We start from the raw sequence: 19,634 nt of genomic DNA on the forward strand, positions 1-19,634 counted from the left end.
CACAAACTTTCTTTTATTGTTACAAAGGAATGGTGCAAGTGATAAGCTAGTATCAGCTCTGGTCATTCAGTGTTAAACCTTCGGATGTTTTGAGAGCCGAAACTGAACAAAAACAGTGCAGAAAGATGAGGTTGGAATGAAGAGGTATTCTACAGGTCATCTCCAGTATAAATGTGATTACTGATTTTTCGAAAACAAACGATCTCTTTTCATCTGAACAAATGACGTAAGTGGTTAAATATGTACAGTGGAACAGGAGGGCCCACTTTCCATTTCAAGTACATTACCAGCTCATGAGACAGGTGGACGGAGAGAGGGCACAGGGTTTCATATAAAATTTTAAAACGTAAAACTGTATTTAAACAATCCAATATGAGAGACTCCACAGATCTGAACGTTGATCAATAAAAAACACTAAAAAAATCTGGAATATTCAATAGGAACGCGAATAATACAATAAAATAATAAAACATGCAGTGAGCGTCATCGAGCCGTCCAATGAGAGTCCTAGACAAACAGGAAGAGCTGCAGGTCCTTGGTGTGCAGATGCTGAGCCAGGTTCTGGATGCGACACAGGCGGACATTTTGTGCGTCTCCGGCGTTGTACACCCTGAACACCTGGTACCTCTCCTTCTCCCTCAGCGCAAAGTCCAGCTCGTTAGCAGACAGGTGGATGAACGCCTTCTCCTTCTTCACGGTGGCCTTCACCTCCACAAACACCTCCCTCGTCATCCCTCCTCCTTCCCCCTCCTCCTCCGCCGGAGGATCAAAGGTCATCTTGAAGTCGTAGGGCTGGCCGCTCTCCCCGTTCTGGTTGGACCAGGTGATGTGGGCGGGGCGTCCGGGTTCGTCGCCGTCTCTCCAGTGGGTGAGGAAGGAGAAGACCAGCCGCTCGCCCCATGCGCCGATGCTGTCCAGGTCACGGGGCTCTTCGGAGAACACCACCTGCAGGAACACGCACGCACACGTCAGCCCCCATCTCTACATTTACATTTAGCAGACGCTCGACTTACAGTAAATACAGGGACATTCCCCCCTGAGACAAGTAGGGTGAAGTGCCTTGCCCAACGTCACAACATAATTTGACACGGCGGGGAATCGATCCGGTAACCTTCTGACTACTAGCCCGACTCCCTCACCGCCTGACTCCCTGAGACTCCATCTCTCTGGGGTCAAGTTGATAACTGTTGAAGGCTAGAGCCATCCCCTTCTCCTTCCTGACCCCTTCCCATCCCCAGAGTTCCATTGTTCTCCTATTAGACACCCCCATCGATCATATCCTTTGTTTGGTTCTACTGTATACAAGGTCGTCTCCAGTGTATCAGGGACTCACGGTGGTGGGTCTCTGGCAGGTGAGCTCCAGGTCCTCCAGGAGGGGGTGTGCTTGCTGGGACTTCCCCCACACAGGGGAGTCCATGGCCAGGGGAGGACGCTGGCCACAGTCCCCTACCCCTCCAGCCCCGTGGAACACGCTGGAGACCACTGCGTCAGGGACCAAGATGGAACTAGGGGCGGAGAAGAGGAAGAAGGAGATATTACAAGGAAGGAAGGAGGTGAGAATAGGAAACATTTTGAAATCTTAGAGAAGAAAGGAGAAGAGGACAATAGAGGAGAAAAGAGGAAGAAGAGAGGATAAGAGCAAAGAGGAGTGGAAGCGACGCGAATGAGGGTTATGGAGGTGAACAATTGGAGATGGTAACGATAACCTGGCCCTCCAGAGAGCAGAGAGAGAGAGGGAAGGAGAGAGGGAGGGAGAGAGAGAGAGGTCATACTCTGGAGGGTTCCGGAGGCTGGTCTGGTCTGGGTCCGAGCCCCGCCTGGTCGCTCCTGAGCCAGCCAGGTTTGTTTGGGTTCTGGCACCACTAGTCCTCTCCCTCTCAGGTTCAACGCTGGGTTCTCCTCTTCCTGTGGTACGGTGCGATCCAGAGTCTGTGTTTGGTTCTGATTCCACACCACTCTCCCTCTTAACACCTGAAATGAAAATATGTGTGAGTGTGTGTGTAGGTGTGAGAAAGTGTGTGTGTGTGTGTGTATGTAGAAGAGCAATATTAAATGACTAGAGCTACAAGCTGCAGATGGTATCGATTCCAGACTAACCAGAGGACAACCAAGAAAGTTCCGGAACACCTCACCTGGACCTGACGTCCCCGAGGTTGCAACGGCACCCTGGTGGCTGGCGTGGGTGTGGTCTCTGGGAGGTAGGTTATGGTTACCGTCAGCTGGGCGATCGGTTGACCTCTGACCCAGGGGGGGTCCAGGGGCTCCGTCGCTGCCCTCACCGCTGCACCTCCCTGGGGGGGGCTCTCTGCCGGCGTCCTCTGGACCCGGGGGTGGGGGCCACATCCTCAACACTGCCTCCAGCGGCCCAGTCCCCTTACGCTCTAAGGCAGGGGTGTCAAACTCAGTTTCACCGTGGGCCACATCAGCATTATGGTTGCCGTCAAAGGGGCCAGTTGTAACTACGATGTAACGTCAGTAACGATGTAAAAACATGGTGTTTTAGTTGTAGCTTTTGTGAACATAGGGCCTATTATGCTGCAATTGACGTCCGCCTTTAAATTCTTGGACAATCTGCGGTTTTTCTTGGAGGATAAATTTGGCATATTTATCTCTGTGTTTGGTGTCAAAATGCAAGCGCGCATAGCGCGAGAGCAAAATGTTTTGCCCTTCATAGCTTTTTGAGCTTTATGTAAAATAAACTTTGCCGTTTTCCAATTGGTAAAACCTTGTCTAATGAAGGTGATGTCTTCATCATTTCTGGCTCCAAATTGTCGACAAGGGAAGCAGAAACATGCTAGCTTGGCTGAGTACTCTAACCAAGTTCGAGAGCGATACCAACTTGGGTTGAATGCCCGAGGACCTTGGGGTATGTTTGCAGAACCGGCTGCATTGGAGTGCTGTCATTAAAAACCATGCTTTCCTTCACCCAGTTAAACTTAGCGTTTAACACTGATGTGCATACACTGCTTCAGTGTTTCCCACAGATTAGAAAACTAGTTGTGGCGGGGAGGGGGGTGGGGGTTAGTCGTAATAATTCCTTCGCTAATAATTTGTTACACAGTTAATTTGTTAATAATTTGTTACATTAAATATTAATCCTAAATGATTCACACCTTCACAAAATTAACAACAACTAATATATCATTTCTGCATTATGTATGTAGCCACACTAGTGCTAAACAACTATTTAACTGGTTGGCTCCAGGACGCCGGGTAAGTAGCTAGCTCCTGAGACTTCTCACCAATAAAAGAAGGGGAATCTTGGAGTAAGGTACCTAGCGAAAAGTAGCCTAAACTTTCCTCGACTTTTAGCTACGGCACTAATGCTGAAAGCTCGCTGATATAGCTGTCGGTCTTACTAGAACGGCGTATGTATGCATTGTTGCTAACGTGTGCTGACGTTGTGACTGTGTGCATATGTGAGAAAGACGCATGAGTGACAGAGAGACGGAGGGAGGGCAGGGGAAAGGAAATGCAGCGGAACGAATACGCTGCGTGTTTTAACCTAAATCGCGATAAAACGAATTGCGTTTCATGTGTGGCGGGCGGTGTTGATTCTGTGGCGCACCGCCACAAATTAGTCTATGTGTGGGAAACACTGTGCTTTCTAGAGGCGGGATGTTGTCACTTTGCCGTAACACAATCGAAATGCATGGTGAGAGATGTCGTTTCTGGTCAATGCACGCTGTAGAGCAGCGTAGACTTATTTCAATTCCCCATTAAGCTTCCGCTTGAGTTTGAGTCGCGGGCCTTGAGTTTGACGCCTGTGCTCTTAGGAGATCCCAAACACGCACCATACTGTATACCCACAGTACTAGGCCCTCACGCAGAGTGAAAGTGCCATATTTTGTACTACCGGCCGTACGTACACACATATAATAGTGTGGCGTAGCTGCCATGTTTCGTCCTCGACGGCGATGTGGGGTACCTGAGGAGTTGGAGGGTGCGTTGGAGAGAGAGGAGCGTGGGGGCCAGTGGTTCAGGACCTGCTCGCCGGTCTCCTGCCTGGGACTAGGAGCTTCCTCTGGGGCTCGGACAGCCTGGGGCCCCCCGGGAAACACTGGAGGGGGGAGGAGAGGACCGAATGAGGGGGGAGAGGGGACGATGGAGAAAGAAAGGGGGCGAGGGGGGATGGGAGAGGTAAGGATGGGGGAGGGGAGGATGGGGGTGGAGTATATACGAGAGGAGAGGATGGGATAGGGGTGAACAGAGAAGGGGGGAGGGGGAATAGACAAAATGTTCCTAAACACAAAGGTACATTCATTTTCCGACTAAGCAATCCTTTCAAAATGCCTCACACATCCTGGTCAAATTCCATCAGCAAGTTACATATATTATCGATTTGGATTTTGTCAAATGAATAACCCCTATATGTACATCCTTATGGCTGTGTGTGTGAGTGTGTGTACACATTTGTGTGTGCGTGTGCGCTTGTTCATCAGAGTGTGCGTATTTTCCCAATTTCTGAGCGCGTCTGTGTTTCTGAGCATATGTGCTGCGGTTCTCATATGTGTGACAAGGAGACAGAAAGAGCGCGTGTGTGAACGGAGAGAGAGAAACAGAGTGTGTGTGTGTGTGCGCGTGTTCTGTTGTGGACACACACACTGTGCAGTGGAGGATCTTCTCTCAGTGTCTGAGCCCTGGCAACAGCTGCTCTTTTATGTCACCCGACACAGAACAGAGCACACCCAGATTAGCATACAGGCAACACTCCACGAACGTATGTGGGCAAGCTCGCTGTGTGTGCGTTTGTGCATGAGTGTGTGTGTCTTTTTGCATGTGCGTGTGTGTGTGTTTGAGCTTGCGTGTGTCTGGCTTGCAATTGCTGAGAACATTTAGAATGTAATGAAATGAGGTTGAAATTGGGTGTTGGAATGGATTGGATGTGTCAAAGTGGAGGATAGAGAAGAAGAATGAGAGTGTGAACGAGAGAAACACCTTATTCTCTCAGCATGTCTGTGCTGCCTAATCACAGCCACACAGCACAGACCAGCAGTAATTAGTCTCACCATCGCTTATTAACACACACACACTATCTCTCGTTCTTTCTTTCACACTTTCTCTCTCTCTGCGTCTGTCTCTTTCTCACCCGCACACCCGCACACACAGCCCTGAGCAGGTTCCAAAAGTCTGGAAAATCCTCCCTCCCGATGACAACCAGATGGTATGTTCCCATGTTCCGTGACCTCCCTTAGGGGAAGAGGGGTGACAGGAAGGCAGAGAGCCAACAGCACACAGCTTCCAGAACAACACCTCTCCAGTCCAGCCCCCAGCCCAGCCTGGGAGCCCAGGAGCAGGGGGGACTTCATACAGCCTGCAGCACCAAGTCTCCTTTGAGCTCAGTACACCTTGTGGTGACTTGTTACGGGTTAAGAACCTGACCTAAGTAGCTTGTATGACCACCACAAACAGCAGTTTGACCAGCAAGTGGCTATCGAGATGGCAGCTACCTGGTTCAGGCTTGGCTTCCACAGGTTGGGGAACCTCCCAGACCACCTCGTTCTCAGGAAGATCTCTGATGTCCTCCTTGAGCAGGAACCTCTTCAGAGCTGCGGGGTCCTACACACAAACACACACAGGCCCAGACACACACACACGCACACAGAGGGTAAAAACAGCATATTCATTACGAACCAAAACATCCCCCACACACACACACGGAAATAGGGGAAGAATTCTCTTCTTCAGAGTTTCAGATGCGTTTTATCTCATTATAATGTTGATGACCTAATTAGAATGTTCTAGAATGAGCCGTTTGATCAGTCCTGTGGAATAATGAGCAGGAAGGGCTGATGGTTCCCTGAAGACTCATGAATATGCATACATATGCTAATATACCAGACTTCTGGCGTTTTTTGGACAGGCATGATGATGATTTCAGATTTCTGACAATTATGCAATTAGTCCTCGTCAGACAGTCTGTGTTACATAACCCAGTCCTGGAGCTGGCCCGGAGCTTCTACAGCTCCAGAAAGTTCTTCATTAAGTCATATCATGCACGATGTGGAGGTGTGTTCAGCTTTCCGTCTGGTGCCTGACGACTGAGACGGCATTAACACGGTGCTCGGAGCTCCGGGTTGCCATGTAAGCGCTGAATATCCCCCCCCACTAATCCTAGCTCCTGTCAGCCCCTCTGGTGGGTTATGTTTAGAGAGAGGGATGAGACAGACTGTATGGCATGGAGAGGGAGAAAGAGAGACAGAGGGAGAGAGAGATTGAAAGAGAAACAGAGAGGGAGAGGGAGATAGAGAGAGAGATCGAGGGAGAGCACATCTACAGAGTCGAATTGAGGGTGAAAATGGAATGAATGAGAGAAAGAAAGATAGTCTCTCTTTCAATGGATCACAGGAGGGCTGTACATCACGTTTACGTTGACGCTTTTATTCAAACTGACGTCCACACCGTGCCTACAGAAGGTCAAGCACACATCTGCCATGATCACAGGTTCGACCCCACACACAATATCCGGCGATGTCACTTACATTTAGTGAGGTCATCAGGCCACTCAGGAAATGAGCCAGCTCTTTCCTGTGGTTCGTCTCAGTGCTGAAGAGTGTCGCCAGCTCTCTGGGAAAAAACACGCGCACACAAACACCTCGACATTTGAAGCATGGGTCACAACGACCCCGACGTAAATGAAGGGCATGGAAGCACAAATGAAGCGCACACCCAACGCACACCCAACGCACACCCATCACACCCAATGCAGACACACCCAATGCAGACAGACACACACACACCTGCAGATGTCCAGCTTGGCTGAGAGGTGGTCCTTCTGGATGTAGAACTCCCTCCTGTCCTTCAGCATGCAGATCACATCCGTCATCTCCACGATGGGAGCCTCCTCATCGGCCAGGGACAGCAGGTAGCGAGTGTACAGCTTCCCTACCTACACACACACACGTGCAACACACACACGTACGCCTCAGCAAAGGACCTTAACTCCAGGTTCTAGTTTCCCGTCCATAAGACGAGATTCTAAGACGAGGTTCTAAGACGAGATTCTAAGACGAGGTTCTAAGACGAGGTTCTAAGACGAGATTCTAAGACGAGGTTCTAAGACGAGGTTCTAAGACGAGGTTCTAAGACGAGGTTCTAAGACGAGGTTCCAAGGTGAGGTTCCAAGGTGAGGTTCCTGAAGGCGAGGCTCTCCACCTCACCTGTCCGTAGCTGAGCTGTCGGAGGCTCTGAGCGATGTTGCTCTCCAGCAGCTCTGGGTAGAGCTCGCTCATCTCCTCGTGGTGGTAGAGGAACCTCTGGACGTAGGGGACCACCGAGGCGACCAGCGCCTGCAGCGCCGGGCAGGGACGGAAGTTCTCCGTCTGGGCCTCGGTGCTGACCTGCTGGGACAGCCGGGGAACGCCGCAGGCCTCCAGGAACAGAGCCCGGTTCTCCTCGCTGAACACCACCGACCGGACTGGGTGGGGGGGGGGGAAGAGGGGGAGGGACGTTTGAAAGATGCATTCAGTGACACAGCCACACACACAGACTAACACGCACAGCCCTCACCTCCCCCGTCTACAACGCGTAATCAACACCCGTCCTTATCTGACGCGAAGCCCATATATTTACGAGTCCCCATCTGGGAACCACTGCACTACAGCTGTCAGTAGCCGGTAGCTGTCTGTGGGAGGGGGTACAACCAGAAGCACGCAGCTGCCACTGCTAGAGGAGGGGAGGGGGAGGGGAGGGAGGGGGTGCAGCCAGCGTACCGTGGAGGGGTCCGGTCCTGGGGGCCTTCTTGTCGGAGGCGGGCAGGCTGAGCAGACACACCTCGCGGTAGGGTTTGAAGATCTTCTCCAGCTCCCTGCTGTCTGCGACCATGGGTCTGCTGGCCAGGCCGACCCAGGTGTTGTCCTTGGTGGGGAACACTCTCTTATCCAGCAGCATGCCTGGAGCAGGGGAGGCCACGGGTAAGAGAGAGAATGTGTGTGTGTGAACACGGTTTATAGGTGTGTGTCTGTGTAGCGTGTATGCAGTGTATGTGTGTGTGTGTGTGTGTGTGTGTGTGTTCCTTACCCTTCAGAGTGGAGCAGTAGCTGGGGTTGATCTGAGGGATGTGCTCCAGGTCCCCAGCCCTGGTGGTCTTGCACTTCTCCCCTGCAGGAGGGGGGAGGAGGAGGAGGAGGGGCAGGAGAGAAGGATGACGCACACCCGATAGAGGACAAAGTCGTACAGAGAAGAGACAAGGAGAGAGAGAGAAGTCAGTGGCAGAGACACAGAGAGATACAGAGAGAGAGGCAGAGAGAGAGGCGGACATGCAGAGGCAGAGAGAGAGACACAGAAAGATACAGAGAGAGGCAGAGAGAGAGGCAGCCATGCAGAGGCAGAGAGAGAGGCAGAGTGTGTCTCACCCAGTGCAGCGTAGAGGACAGACACGTCCTTTAGGATGTCTCCGGTGGCCAGAGGAGTGGAGGAGCAGACCAGCTCCAGCAGGCCCACGTACTGGAGCATGGAGGGACTGGGCTCCACAGCCAAAAGCTATACACACACACAGAGGCATGGATACACACACACACACAGAGGCATGGATACACACACACACACACACACAGGATAAAAGGCACATAAGTATGAAAGAAATATTCACAGATCCAGAAATTGCACATTTGCAAGAAATTGCAAATTGTTGGAACTGCAAAACAATCAAATAAACCTCTCTCTCAGTGAGAAATTGAAGGAAATTGAGTTTAGAGTGGGACTTTTTAAGATGAATGACAGATTGGAACAGGGTCCCCTGAATGATCCTCTGCTTTGAATCTCGTCGACTTCATCCCTAAGTGATCATCATCCCTGAGCAATCAACCACTCTGGCCCTCATCCCTGACCCTGAGTGGCCCTCATCCCTGACCCCGAGTGGCCCTCGTCCCTGACTCCGAGTGGCCCTCATCCCTGACCCAGAGTGGCCCTCATCCCTGACCCAGAGTGGCCCTCATCCCTGACCCAGAGTGGCCCTCATCCCTGACCCCGAGTGGCCCTCATCCCTGACCCCGAGTGGCCCTCACCCCTGACTCCGAGTGGCCCTCATCCCTGACCCCGAGTGGCCCTCATCCCTGACCCAGAGTGGCCCTCATCCCTGACCCCGAGAGGCCCTCATCCCTGACCCCGAGTAGCCCTCATCCCTGTGTAGAGGGGTCCAGGCTGGGGGTTCGTACCCGTGTGAACAGGTCCCTCATGCCCTCCAGGGGCCCGTAGAAGGGGGCCAGGACTCGGGGCTCCTGCAGGGGGCTGGCTGGCCCGCGGGTCAGAGACTGGTACCGCACGAACATGGCCGTCGGGTCGCTCCAGCACACCTCCTTCAGGTGGTAGAACCTTCCAGAACACCACTCCTCGCCCCTGAAGGAACAGGCAGATATGCCCTCTATTTCATGTTTCACAGTAATCACTCTGCAATAACAGATGTTCTTCTCAAAACTATTCTTTGTGTGCGTGTATTCATTTGGAGATTGCTCAATATGTGACAGATTTTGCTAACCCTTACTCGTATGCTATGATATTTTATGCTAAACTATGATCGATTATGCTATGATTTATTATGGTATGCTATGATAGTTTATGCTATGCTAATCCGCACCTCTTGTACTCAATGAAGATGGCTGGGTTGTGAAGGAACAGCTCCTTCAGTCTGCTGGGAGGACAGTTCTTGTGCAGGAAGGCGTACACGTTGTGGATGTGCTCCGGTGCAGACGTGAACTCTGACCCTTCGGACTCCTCTTCCTGTTCCTCTGGACCAAAAGTTGGCTTCGATTTGACGCACCACTTCTTCAGGTAGCCAATCACCTCCTCCACTGAGAGGGTTTGTCTCATGCCTACAAGAAGAAAGTAATTTATAGTCATTATCACACACACACACACACACACACACACACACACACACACACACACACTACACACACTACACACACTACACACACATACCCAGAGCATTGGTCATGTCACTGGACTGCATGTCCACGTAGCAGACATGGGTCCCCAGTAAACTGTGGACCTCGGGTGAGAACAGGTAGACCAAGTTAGGACAAAGATACTCGACTTCTTTCCCCCCGCCTGGCTGCAGACGATAGGCTGGGACCCACGGGAGGCGGGACAGGAAGTGGGAGAAAGAGGACTTGGTTTCTTTGATTGGACGTCCCTCGCTGTCAATCACCTGGGCTGTGAGGTACTGTGAGTACTGGTCACTGAAAGAGAGAGAGACAGAAAAAATGAAGGAAAGGGGGAACGAGAGGACAAGGAGAACGTAGTAAAAACACACTGTAAACCACTCGCCCGTGACTGAATATAGAGACCATATCAACTATTTATGGATGACAGAATAGTCTTAATGTAGGCAACTTCTACAACTGTGAGCATGTTCATATTCCCTGGCCTACATTCTACAGAGCTTACGGGGGCACTGGAGTGTAACACACACACACGTGTACACACACACACACACTGCATAGTAGCAGGGGAGGAGAAGGAGGGAGGGAGAAGGAGGGAGGTTGGGGTAAGGGTACGAGCTGGTGCCAGAGAGGCAAGAATGTGTTGCTCAGAGAGACAGGGAGAGACAGGGAGGTATGGAGAGCGTGACGGACAAAGATGGGCCTCGCGGCCCGGGCCTGTGGTCCTCTTCCAATACCCCCCCCTCATCATTACCCTGGCATGGCAGGTCGGACCTCTAGAGCACTCTGAAACTCATTATCGTTGTGTCTTTTTTTTCTCCCCCCTCTTCTGAACGGGTGACCTGATCGATTTCTCTCTTTCACACCCACACGCACACACAGTCTCACACACCCACACACACACTCACACACACACACACACTCAGTCACACACACACACACTCTCTCGGTCCATCTCTCCCCCACTCCCCACCCACACACACTCTACAAACTAAATCACTACAGTGAGTGCTGCGTAGCTGTGGCCTGTGTACTGTTCTCTGCGGGAACGCCATGTGAAAACCCCCCCGGGCCTGACCCAGACAGGCGGAGCGGGCCGCAGCCCAAACACAGGCTGACGCCCCGGCCTCTGCCCTCGGGCCACCGCTCGGCACTCGGGGGACCGTGGCTCTGAACCCACGTCACGTGATCACACTCGGACCACGGTAGGGAGGGATGGGGTTCGTCCCTAACCCTAATCGCACAGACACACTTGTTCCGCAACCCCTGAAATGACACGATTCATCAGAGAGGCACACGCGTCTGAAGTCGGTTCAGGGTTTGCTGTACGAGTACGCAATTCAAGTACTTGAGAGTGTTGCTGAGCGCGTGTGTGTGTGTTTGTTTGTTGGTGTATGACGGAGAGAGAGGACCAGACCGAGATAAGCAGAGTGAGATGTATGTGCGTGTGGGTACGTGTGTGTGTGTGTTTACCCTGTGTCCCAGTGGCTGTGCAGCAGCTCCAGCAGAGCTCTCCTCTGCTCCAGGAGGGTGGGGGCTGGCAGCTGAGCGGTGGCCAGGGACAGGAACTCCTCGCTGGGGTAGTCATCCAGCACATACCCCCCCTCTGGCCCCCTGGCTCCACACGGCCCCAATGCACTCTCCACTGCCCAGGGGCTGGAGGCCTGAGAGGGAGGGAGGTAGAGAGGGAGGGATGGAGGTAGAGAGGGAGGGATGGAGGTAGAGAGGGAAGGAGGGAGGTAGAGAGGGAGGGGATGGAGGTAGAGAGGGAAGGAGGGAGGTAGAGAGGGAGGGATGGAGGTAGAGAGGGAGGGATGGAGGTGGAGAGGGAAGGAGGGAGGTAGAGAGGGAGGGATGGAGGTAGAGAGGGAGGGATGGAGGTAGAGAGGGAAGGAGGGAGGTAGAGAGGGAGGGAGGGAGGTAGAGAGGGAGGGATGGAGGTAGAGAGGGAGGGATGGAGGTAGAGAGGGAAGGAGGGAGGTAGAGAGGGAGGGATGGAGGTAGAGAGGGAGGGATGGAGGTAGAGAGGGAAGGAGGGAGGTAGAGAGGGAAGGAGGGAGGTAGAGAGGGAGGGATGAAAGAAGGGAGGGATAGAGGGACGTAGGGAGTGAGGGATGAAATGAGGGATGGATGGAAAGCAGGAGAGGATGATGATGATGAAACAAAGGCAAAGCAATAACAACATGGAAATTGATCGAGGAATGGAGTTCAGAGGGGACAGGGTGAGAAAAAATGGAAAGGAATTCAATTGTGGAAACCTTGTTCGGACAGTCAGTCACCCACTGAAATAGTCAAACTCTCTTTCTGCAGTCCAAATAAAAAATACCTAATCAATAATCTATAACCGTGGTTCAAAACCAATCGATCATGCCGTATGTCATCATGTGTTCTAATCCCGCTCTAAAACCAGACGCTGTCCGAACACGGATCTCCCTCGAGTCAGAACAGCTGCTTTGTTCATCCGTTAATCGTGTATAGATTACTCTAGCCTGGGCTGAGTCACCCCAGATCAGACAGCACCTCTGATCCATAGGTCATGCCACTCAGTGTCTGGTACATTCTAACCAGACCCACGGTCTCCAAGCAACCAGTAAATATTGCGCATGGAAGCCTTTGATCGTTCCATCATCATCTCTGTCTGCAGGTGCCCAAAATATCTCCGCTGTCAGGATCACAAGTCAGAGGGAATGCTTGTCTTTAGGGCCCTACCAGCACTGACAGACCTGCTGTGTGACCCTGGGACACTCTCTGAGGGCTGCCCTTTATAGAGAGGTTGAATTTGTTAGGGATTCGTTTCTCTGATTGGGATTCATTTGATTTAGTTTTTGGGTTTGTTTGATGTTGTGAGATTTGCTCATCCGTAGGGGATTTGTTGATTCGTACGTGATCTGTCAGTTCGGTTGAAATCCGCTTTTTTTTCTCCGCGATTCATTTCTTTGTATGTGATCCGTTCATTTGTATGTGATTCGTTCATCTGTATGTGATTCGTTCATTTGTATGTGATTCGTTCGCAGAGAGTTTTGGAATTTGAACTTGAGTGGGCACCTTCACCCGCATGCAAACATTCACACACACAGAACACACTCCTCACCAGCTCTTTAGCAGAGAGTGTGCGTCTCTCCTTGCGGATGATGAGGCGGTCTCGGACGCCCAGCCTGGAGAACAGGTCCCTCCAGCCTGCCACGTCCCCGTCGGTCTGCACATAGCAGTCACTCAGCAGCACCCACTCACACCCTGGGGGGGGGGGGGGGGGGGGGGGGGGGGATAGAAAACCCAGAGAGAGACGGTGAGAGAGAGAGGCATAATGGGAGATGAGAAGCAGGGAGAGAACACTGAGTGGTGGTGGTCACTATTCATCTCACGTTGCCTCTCTCTCTCTCTCTCTCTCTCTCTCTCTCTCTCTCTCTCTCTCTCTCTCTCTATCTTTCCACAGGCCGGTCAAGCGTTCTGATCCATTTTCCACACCACGTCCACTTCTCTATCCCTTACATAACACTCACACAAGCCCCCCCAGCACCCCTCCTAAACTCTCTCACACACACACACACACACACACACACACACACCCACACACTTCCCTGGCATTTCATGCCTTCTTTCCCCCTGACAAAGGGATTCAATCGCACAATCACCCCACAAAGAAGGCTACACACTCAGGCATACACACGCGCACACACTCACTGCACAACAAGTTGTCATATTTCAGTAGAAGACAGGCACAATAGCACAAAGGCTTCCTAGACTATTTCCCAAGCCCAGTGGCGTGGACGCCATTCAATCCCACTTTCACGTTTCCTGCAGGGTGCTGCTGTGTGAGAGCGTATGCAGCTCTGTGTGTGTTACCTGGCAGGGTTTTGGGCAGGTCCTCGTTGCCGTACTCTTTCGAGAAGTGGACTCTGTCCTGTCGGGGGCAGAGCAGCCCCCTGCTGGTGAGGACGGGGACTGCGGTGTCCGGGTCGCTGAACTCCTGGCTGCAGGGCGAATGCTGCTTGATGAACACCAGGTAGCTCACCACCACCGCCTCGGGCTTGGACTTCGCGGGGGGAGATGGGGGAGGGGCGAGGGGGAGGTAGAGTGAGAGAAGAGGACATGGAGTCAGTGGAAAGGGATTTCGGACCTCGTGGAATAACACATCCAATAAACCCTTAGACGTGTGTGTGTGTGCGTGTGTGTGGGGGTTACCTTCCAGGCGTGGCTCTTCAGGGCAGGGTAGATGTGCTGCTGCAGCAGGTGCCGGGGCTCCAGGTGATGGACCCCCAGCCTCTTGAGCAGCTCCCGCACCTGCTGTCGCTCCAGGGGCTCCACGCAGCTCAGCAGGCCGGGCTGCACCACGCTCACGTCCCCGTGCAGCACCCCCAGGTACCCTGAGAGTGAGAGTGACCAGCATCAAATGAAACGATAATGATGTGCCAACAATATCTAAACATTGTTTAAACACGTTAGAGCACTACAACTTAATATAATAGTAATTAAATTTTCTTTATAACTGTTATTTTTTGGAGTGCTGAGATGAATTTTAGGTTGTGCTTGAGCACCCCTAAAGAGTCTAAAATCGCCACTGTGTTGCAGGCTGGAACGCTCAGAGGAGAGGAGAGGAAGAGAGAAAGATGGAAGTGTGAGATGGAGACCAGAAGACTGAGAGAAAATAGGAAAAGAGAGGGGGAGAGATGAACAGAAAGGGTGAGTGAAAGAGAGAGGGGGGGGGTGAAAGAGAGAGAGCGATGAACAGAAAGGGTGAGAGAGAGAGATCAGGCAGTGGAGGTTGGAGGAGGTGATGCAGAACTGATGGAACATAGAAAACACTCAAAGAGCCAAACCAGTTTATTCCCCATGAATACTGCAGAGCTGTCCTGTGAGAGTGTGTGTGTGTGTGTCTGTGTGTGTGTGCGTGTGTGTGTGCGTGTACATACCCAAGTGTGCATGTGGTTGTGTGTGTGACTAACTCTGATAGATGCTTACATCAGAGCTTGAAAATCTATTATTCATGGTTCCCGCCTTTGGGTGCTTTTTGTGTGTGTGATGACGCAAAACACCTCTGCTGTTCCCAACCTCTGTGTCTGTGTGTCTATACTTAGACCGAGACCAAGCATGGAGGGGAAAATAGTCATACTCTCTTACTTTGGCGCACGTTTGTGTGGGTGATGGCGTGTGGGTGTGTGTGTGAGAGAGATTGTTATAACGGTTTATTTTGAACTAGGTGGTAAAGAGATCCTGTTGTCAGCAAACTTTGATGGAAAAGCGCTTTCTGCTCGTCGTTATCTTATACCTAGTGAAACTACACCAAACAGGAACGAACAAGGAGTTCTAGAAGGTTCTTCTGGTGTGGTTGCGGCAGGGAAAACTTAAGTCCTACAAGTCCAGAGTTCTACAAGGTTCTGAGTCCTAAAAAGGTGTAGTTCTAGAAGGTTCGGAGTCATTAACGTCCAGATCTAGAAGGTTCTACCTGTTTGAGTATTGGAGGTCTTCTTGCTGGTCTTGTCATCCAAGGGGAAGAAGACCCTCTCCCTGCCCAGCGCCACCACGCGCCCGTCCGCCAGGGGGATTATGGGTAGCTCTCGGAGGGCCTGCAGTATGGCATCAGCCTCTCCATAGCCCTGCTGCAGCGCCCGGAAGTTACACACCAGCAGCCTGGCCAGAGCACGCAGGCCCTGGGCTGGAACACAAGCATGGGTACTGTTAACCCAACAAGAACACACACACACAATCTCTTGCACACACACAAACACACCTGAGTTAATCCCTTCTCCCTGCACCAGCTCCTGGGCCATCGCTGTGGTAACCGTGGTAACGTCGGAGCCCCTCAGGTGTCGGACCCCCAGGTGTGTGAGGAGGGAGAGGGGCGGGGCTGGCTGCAACCCAGGGTGAAGGTAGGCCAGGGACAGGTGCCTGTCGAGCTCCTCTCCGCCAATCACGTCGCGGATCACTGCGTCCTGACACACGGCCACCTGGGATGGGAGCTTGTACTCCACAACTCCGTCTGACAGAGAGAGAGAGAGAGAGAGAGAGAGAGAGAGAGAGAGAGAGAGAGAGAGAGAGAGAGAGAGAGAGAGAGAGACAGAGACAGAGAGAGGGAGAGAGAGAGAGAGAAAGAGAGAGAGAGAGAAAGAGAGAGAAAGAGAGAGACAGAGAGAGAAAGAGAGACAGAGAGACAGAGAGAAATGAGAGAGAAGAATGGAGAGAATATACAGAAGGGGAAAGTCTCTAGAGAGAGATAATTTACAGAAGGGGAAGGTATCTATAGAGAGAGAAGAATGGATAGAATATACAGGTCTCTAGAGACAGAATATGAGAGAATGGAGAGAATGTACAAAAGACAGAAGCCTATACAGAGAAAAAGACAGACTGACAGACGGACGGACTACCTTTCCTGAGGGTGGGTAGGAAGGCCTTGCCCTTGAGCAGCTGTATAATCTTCCCGGCGACAGGTTTGAAGAAGTCCAGCACCTCGTCAGGAAGAGGCACGAACTGCAGGAAGTGACATAGCCCACTCAGCCCACTGAACTCTGGGTGATCCTGCCAAGGAGAGAGAGGACGGAGAGGTGGAGAGAGAGTGAGAGAGAGAGAGAGGGTTAGAATTCCACCATGATCATCTGTCTCTCTATGCAGGTATTTTTTTGTCCTGGTCTCTCTAGCCTAACCCCCCCCCCCCGCCACCCCTCTCACGGTGAAGACCCCCAGGGCGTGCAGCAGCAGCTGGGGGATCTCGGAGCGGAGCCACTGGTTCCAGGAGCTGTCCCTGTCCACGTCCTCCCTGGACGAGGGGATGTCAAAGTCCCCTGGAGGAGTGTAGAAAGAGTCAGTCTGAAATGTGGGTCGATACATATACGGTATACATTAGGGATGGGCATTCGATTAAATTGTCTTCATTGGTCGTCGGAAGAATTAACGATCGATTTTCGATTCATCATTACATTTTTTATATTAAAATTCACTTTTTATAGGCTATATTAAAATGCAGTGAAAATAGAAAAAACACAGCGTGTTTCCGCATTGAGATCTGTAGCTATTACAAGAAGAACAACCATTTCTGTAACTCCTAGAAGCGGAGCCGACAGCTAGAAGCCGGTGCTCAAACACAACTGACCTTCGTTTTTTTTCCCCCGGCTAATTAACAAAGCTTCATAAAAACTTTGCCCTCAACAATACTTAAGGGTAGCATATCCATCTCGATGGACTTGCAGATCTGTTGGGTAATTTTCTCTGCTCGTTGGGCATCGCAGCTCCTCCGTGCTAACACCGAGAGCAGGATGCACCTCCACTAACCAGGGTCGGATGTAGGCTACGTTCTTCAAGTGGTACATCGTTTGAGTCGTGGAGGAGTTGTATCAAACTCAGCTTTGCAGTGTTGGCAGTGAACAAAGTAATTCTTAAGACAAAACGGTCTCACGCTACACTTAGCCGTGACCTCTTCATGTTTACTTTTGAAATACATGGAAACTAGCCGGTAACTGAGTAGGCCCGGCGTTTTTTTCCAAACATTGGCTTTGTTTGGTAAAATGTTTAATTGCTGTCACATAGCGAAATCCATTGCATTCCTTCAAGACTTAGTTTTATGGATGAACAAATAATGTCATTGACGAAATTCTTAATGATCGATAATCGATCGTCGATTAATTATGCCCATCCCTAGTATACATGTATACCGTCATTTGTGTGTGTGTGTGTGTGTATAGGTGTATGTATATGTGTGTGTATGTGTGTGTGTACCTTGGATGATGAAGCGGAAGCCGAAGCTGCGGAGAGGCAGGAAGGCGAACACAGGCTGCTTCTGGGGCAGGGCTGTGATGTCACTTCCTGTGTCATGCCGCTTCAGCTGGAAGGCCAGGGCGAGCTCTGTGGACTCCACATCCTCCCTGACCTGAGAGAGACACCAACACAACACACACAGATCACACACTCCTCACACAAACATTACACACATCACAAACATCACACACACACACGACACTAGAGCCCGACCAATAAAGGATTTTTAAGGCTGATACCAATAGAAATATTTGGTGATAAAAAAATCCAATATTCCGATATATCGGCCGATATATATAAAAACAAACCAAAAAATATATCCAGAAACACGTAACAAAACATAAACAGATTTCCCTAACACTCTGCCCGACTCTGTCTGGATCAGCTGGTTGTAGGGTTTGTGGCGTTCTAAACACGACGTTGTATCGTCCGATAGTATCAGCCCGCCGATAAACCCCCGGGCTCTACATGACACAGACATCACCAACACTACTCTGATATCAGTGGTCCAGTTCAGAAACCGTGGCAACAGAATGACTCCCTCTCTCCCTCCTTTTTTCCCTCCTTTCTTCCTCCCTCCCTCCTCCACAGAATGGACAAAACCTAGACCTCGTTGTGAGGGGTCAGGTGGAATGCTGGCTCCGTGGGCGCCCTCTCCTGGGAAATAAATTAGATGATTGAATAACCAGGTGAAATGCATGAACTTGATTGTGCTGTCTTTAAAAAAGTCCCGATTAGGTGAAGAAGGGAGGGAAGCACAGAGTGGAGCCAGAGAATACTCGTGCAGACGGCGGTTGAGGGACCGCCTGTAAATTCTCCCATTGATGTTCTAACTTTGGTTTTGACGTGAACAGTGTTTATTTCACCTCGTTGATATCCTAGTGCGGCAGTGTGCCTACTAGTTTTCTGGCTTCCTTCAACCAAAAATACAACAAAGTCTTTCTGCCAGTTGTCCGTCTCAGCGTCTCATTTTGCTGTCCTGCAACCGAGGAACGTATTTGGTGACTGAGCTAGCGAATCGTCACATCGTAATATAAGTGGCCTACTCCTCGCTGACTCAATCAATCGCATTCGGAACCCGAAACCCATCAAACTGACATTCCATCCAGTTGGTGGTAGCAGGGGAACAAGGCAGGCCTTCGTCTCCATCTGTGCCAGCAGAGCTGCAGTGACAGAGAGCAGGAGATGGGAGATGTTTCATCTCCCAGACTCCAGACCCAGCTGGTGGGCCATTCAAATCAGGGAGAGCTCTTTGAGGAAGCGTCTGATATCTGAGTCTCCCCCCCCCCCCCCCTCTCTCTGATCCCTCTCTAGTGTTACGCAACTGCACTGCAGGCTGCTGGCAGGCTGTTCCCCTGGGTAGGGGGGGGGGGGGGGCGAGAGGGAAAAGAGAGACGGAGGAGAAATAGGACAGGGAGAGGGTGAGAGAGAGAGAGGGTGAGAGAGAGAAAGCCTTGAGAAGGCGGTTTAATCAGACAGCTGTGTGTGTGTGTGTGTGTGTGTGTGTGAGAAAGAGAAGTTTCATCAAGCCAAAGCTATTAATTCCCACCTTGCTAATGAGTGAGCTGACAAAGCAACAAGCTGGTAGGAAAGCGAAGGAGAACTGAGAGAGAGAGAGAGAGACAGGGAGAGAGACACAGAGACATGCAGAGAGAGAGAGAGGGGGGAGGAGAGAGAGGACAGGCGGTGGAGCTTGGGTGTGTAGACTAGACAGAGGAAGTCTTATGTAACACAAACCCACTTGTAGTACTGGAGGTGAGGAGACTTGCTCTGTCTGTCAGGCTGAACACCAGACTAGGAGACCGGCGAGGAGAGGGGGGAGAGCTGATGTGTGTGTGTGTGTGCGCTACCTTTGTGGGATGGAGCGTGCGCTTCACGACCAGCCAGCGCTCCGTTCCGTCCGAGTGTTCCACCTCTAGAATGTTGTGGCTCAGGTCTCGACGAGTCATGGTCACCACTCGCTTCTCACTCTGAACAAGGAGAGAGCGACGGGAGAGAGAAAGACCC

The 19,634-nt window shown here is 51.4% G+C and overlaps 1 protein-coding gene across 1 annotated transcript in view; it reads right to left on the reverse strand.

Moving 5' to 3' along the window:
- wu:fj29h11 (protein NO VEIN) overlaps positions 1–19,634 on the reverse strand; it is a 23,802-nt gene continuing 4,168 nt past the window's right edge. The window contains exons 12-36 of the mRNA XM_047031952.1: positions 19,478–19,597; positions 17,589–17,739; positions 16,545–16,657; positions 16,244–16,394; positions 15,610–15,858; positions 15,325–15,534; positions 14,064–14,245; positions 13,725–13,914; positions 12,973–13,115; positions 11,355–11,545; positions 9,919–10,178; positions 9,575–9,809; positions 9,156–9,336; positions 8,355–8,481; positions 8,020–8,100; positions 7,713–7,892; positions 7,161–7,417; positions 6,741–6,889; positions 6,483–6,567; positions 5,451–5,559; positions 3,929–4,060; positions 2,133–2,381; positions 1,773–1,971; positions 1,334–1,505; positions 1–945 (exon numbers count right to left, since the gene is read on the reverse strand). Coding sequence (XP_046887908.1) covers positions 508–945; positions 1,334–1,505; positions 1,773–1,971; positions 2,133–2,381; positions 3,929–4,060; positions 5,451–5,559; positions 6,483–6,567; positions 6,741–6,889; positions 7,161–7,417; positions 7,713–7,892; positions 8,020–8,100; positions 8,355–8,481; positions 9,156–9,336; positions 9,575–9,809; positions 9,919–10,178; positions 11,355–11,545; positions 12,973–13,115; positions 13,725–13,914; positions 14,064–14,245; positions 15,325–15,534; positions 15,610–15,858; positions 16,244–16,394; positions 16,545–16,657; positions 17,589–17,739; positions 19,478–19,597 — 4,554 coding nt within the window. The 3' untranslated portion in view covers positions 1–507. The remainder of the gene's footprint in view (positions 946–1,333; positions 1,506–1,772; positions 1,972–2,132; positions 2,382–3,928; positions 4,061–5,450; positions 5,560–6,482; positions 6,568–6,740; positions 6,890–7,160; positions 7,418–7,712; positions 7,893–8,019; positions 8,101–8,354; positions 8,482–9,155; positions 9,337–9,574; positions 9,810–9,918; positions 10,179–11,354; positions 11,546–12,972; positions 13,116–13,724; positions 13,915–14,063; positions 14,246–15,324; positions 15,535–15,609; positions 15,859–16,243; positions 16,395–16,544; positions 16,658–17,588; positions 17,740–19,477; positions 19,598–19,634) is intronic.

The sequence above is a fragment of the Hypomesus transpacificus genome, chromosome 13 (genome assembly GCF_021917145.1).
Source record: "Hypomesus transpacificus isolate Combined female chromosome 13, fHypTra1, whole genome shotgun sequence".
Classification (NCBI taxonomy): Eukaryota; Metazoa; Chordata; class Actinopteri; order Osmeriformes; family Osmeridae; genus Hypomesus; species Hypomesus transpacificus.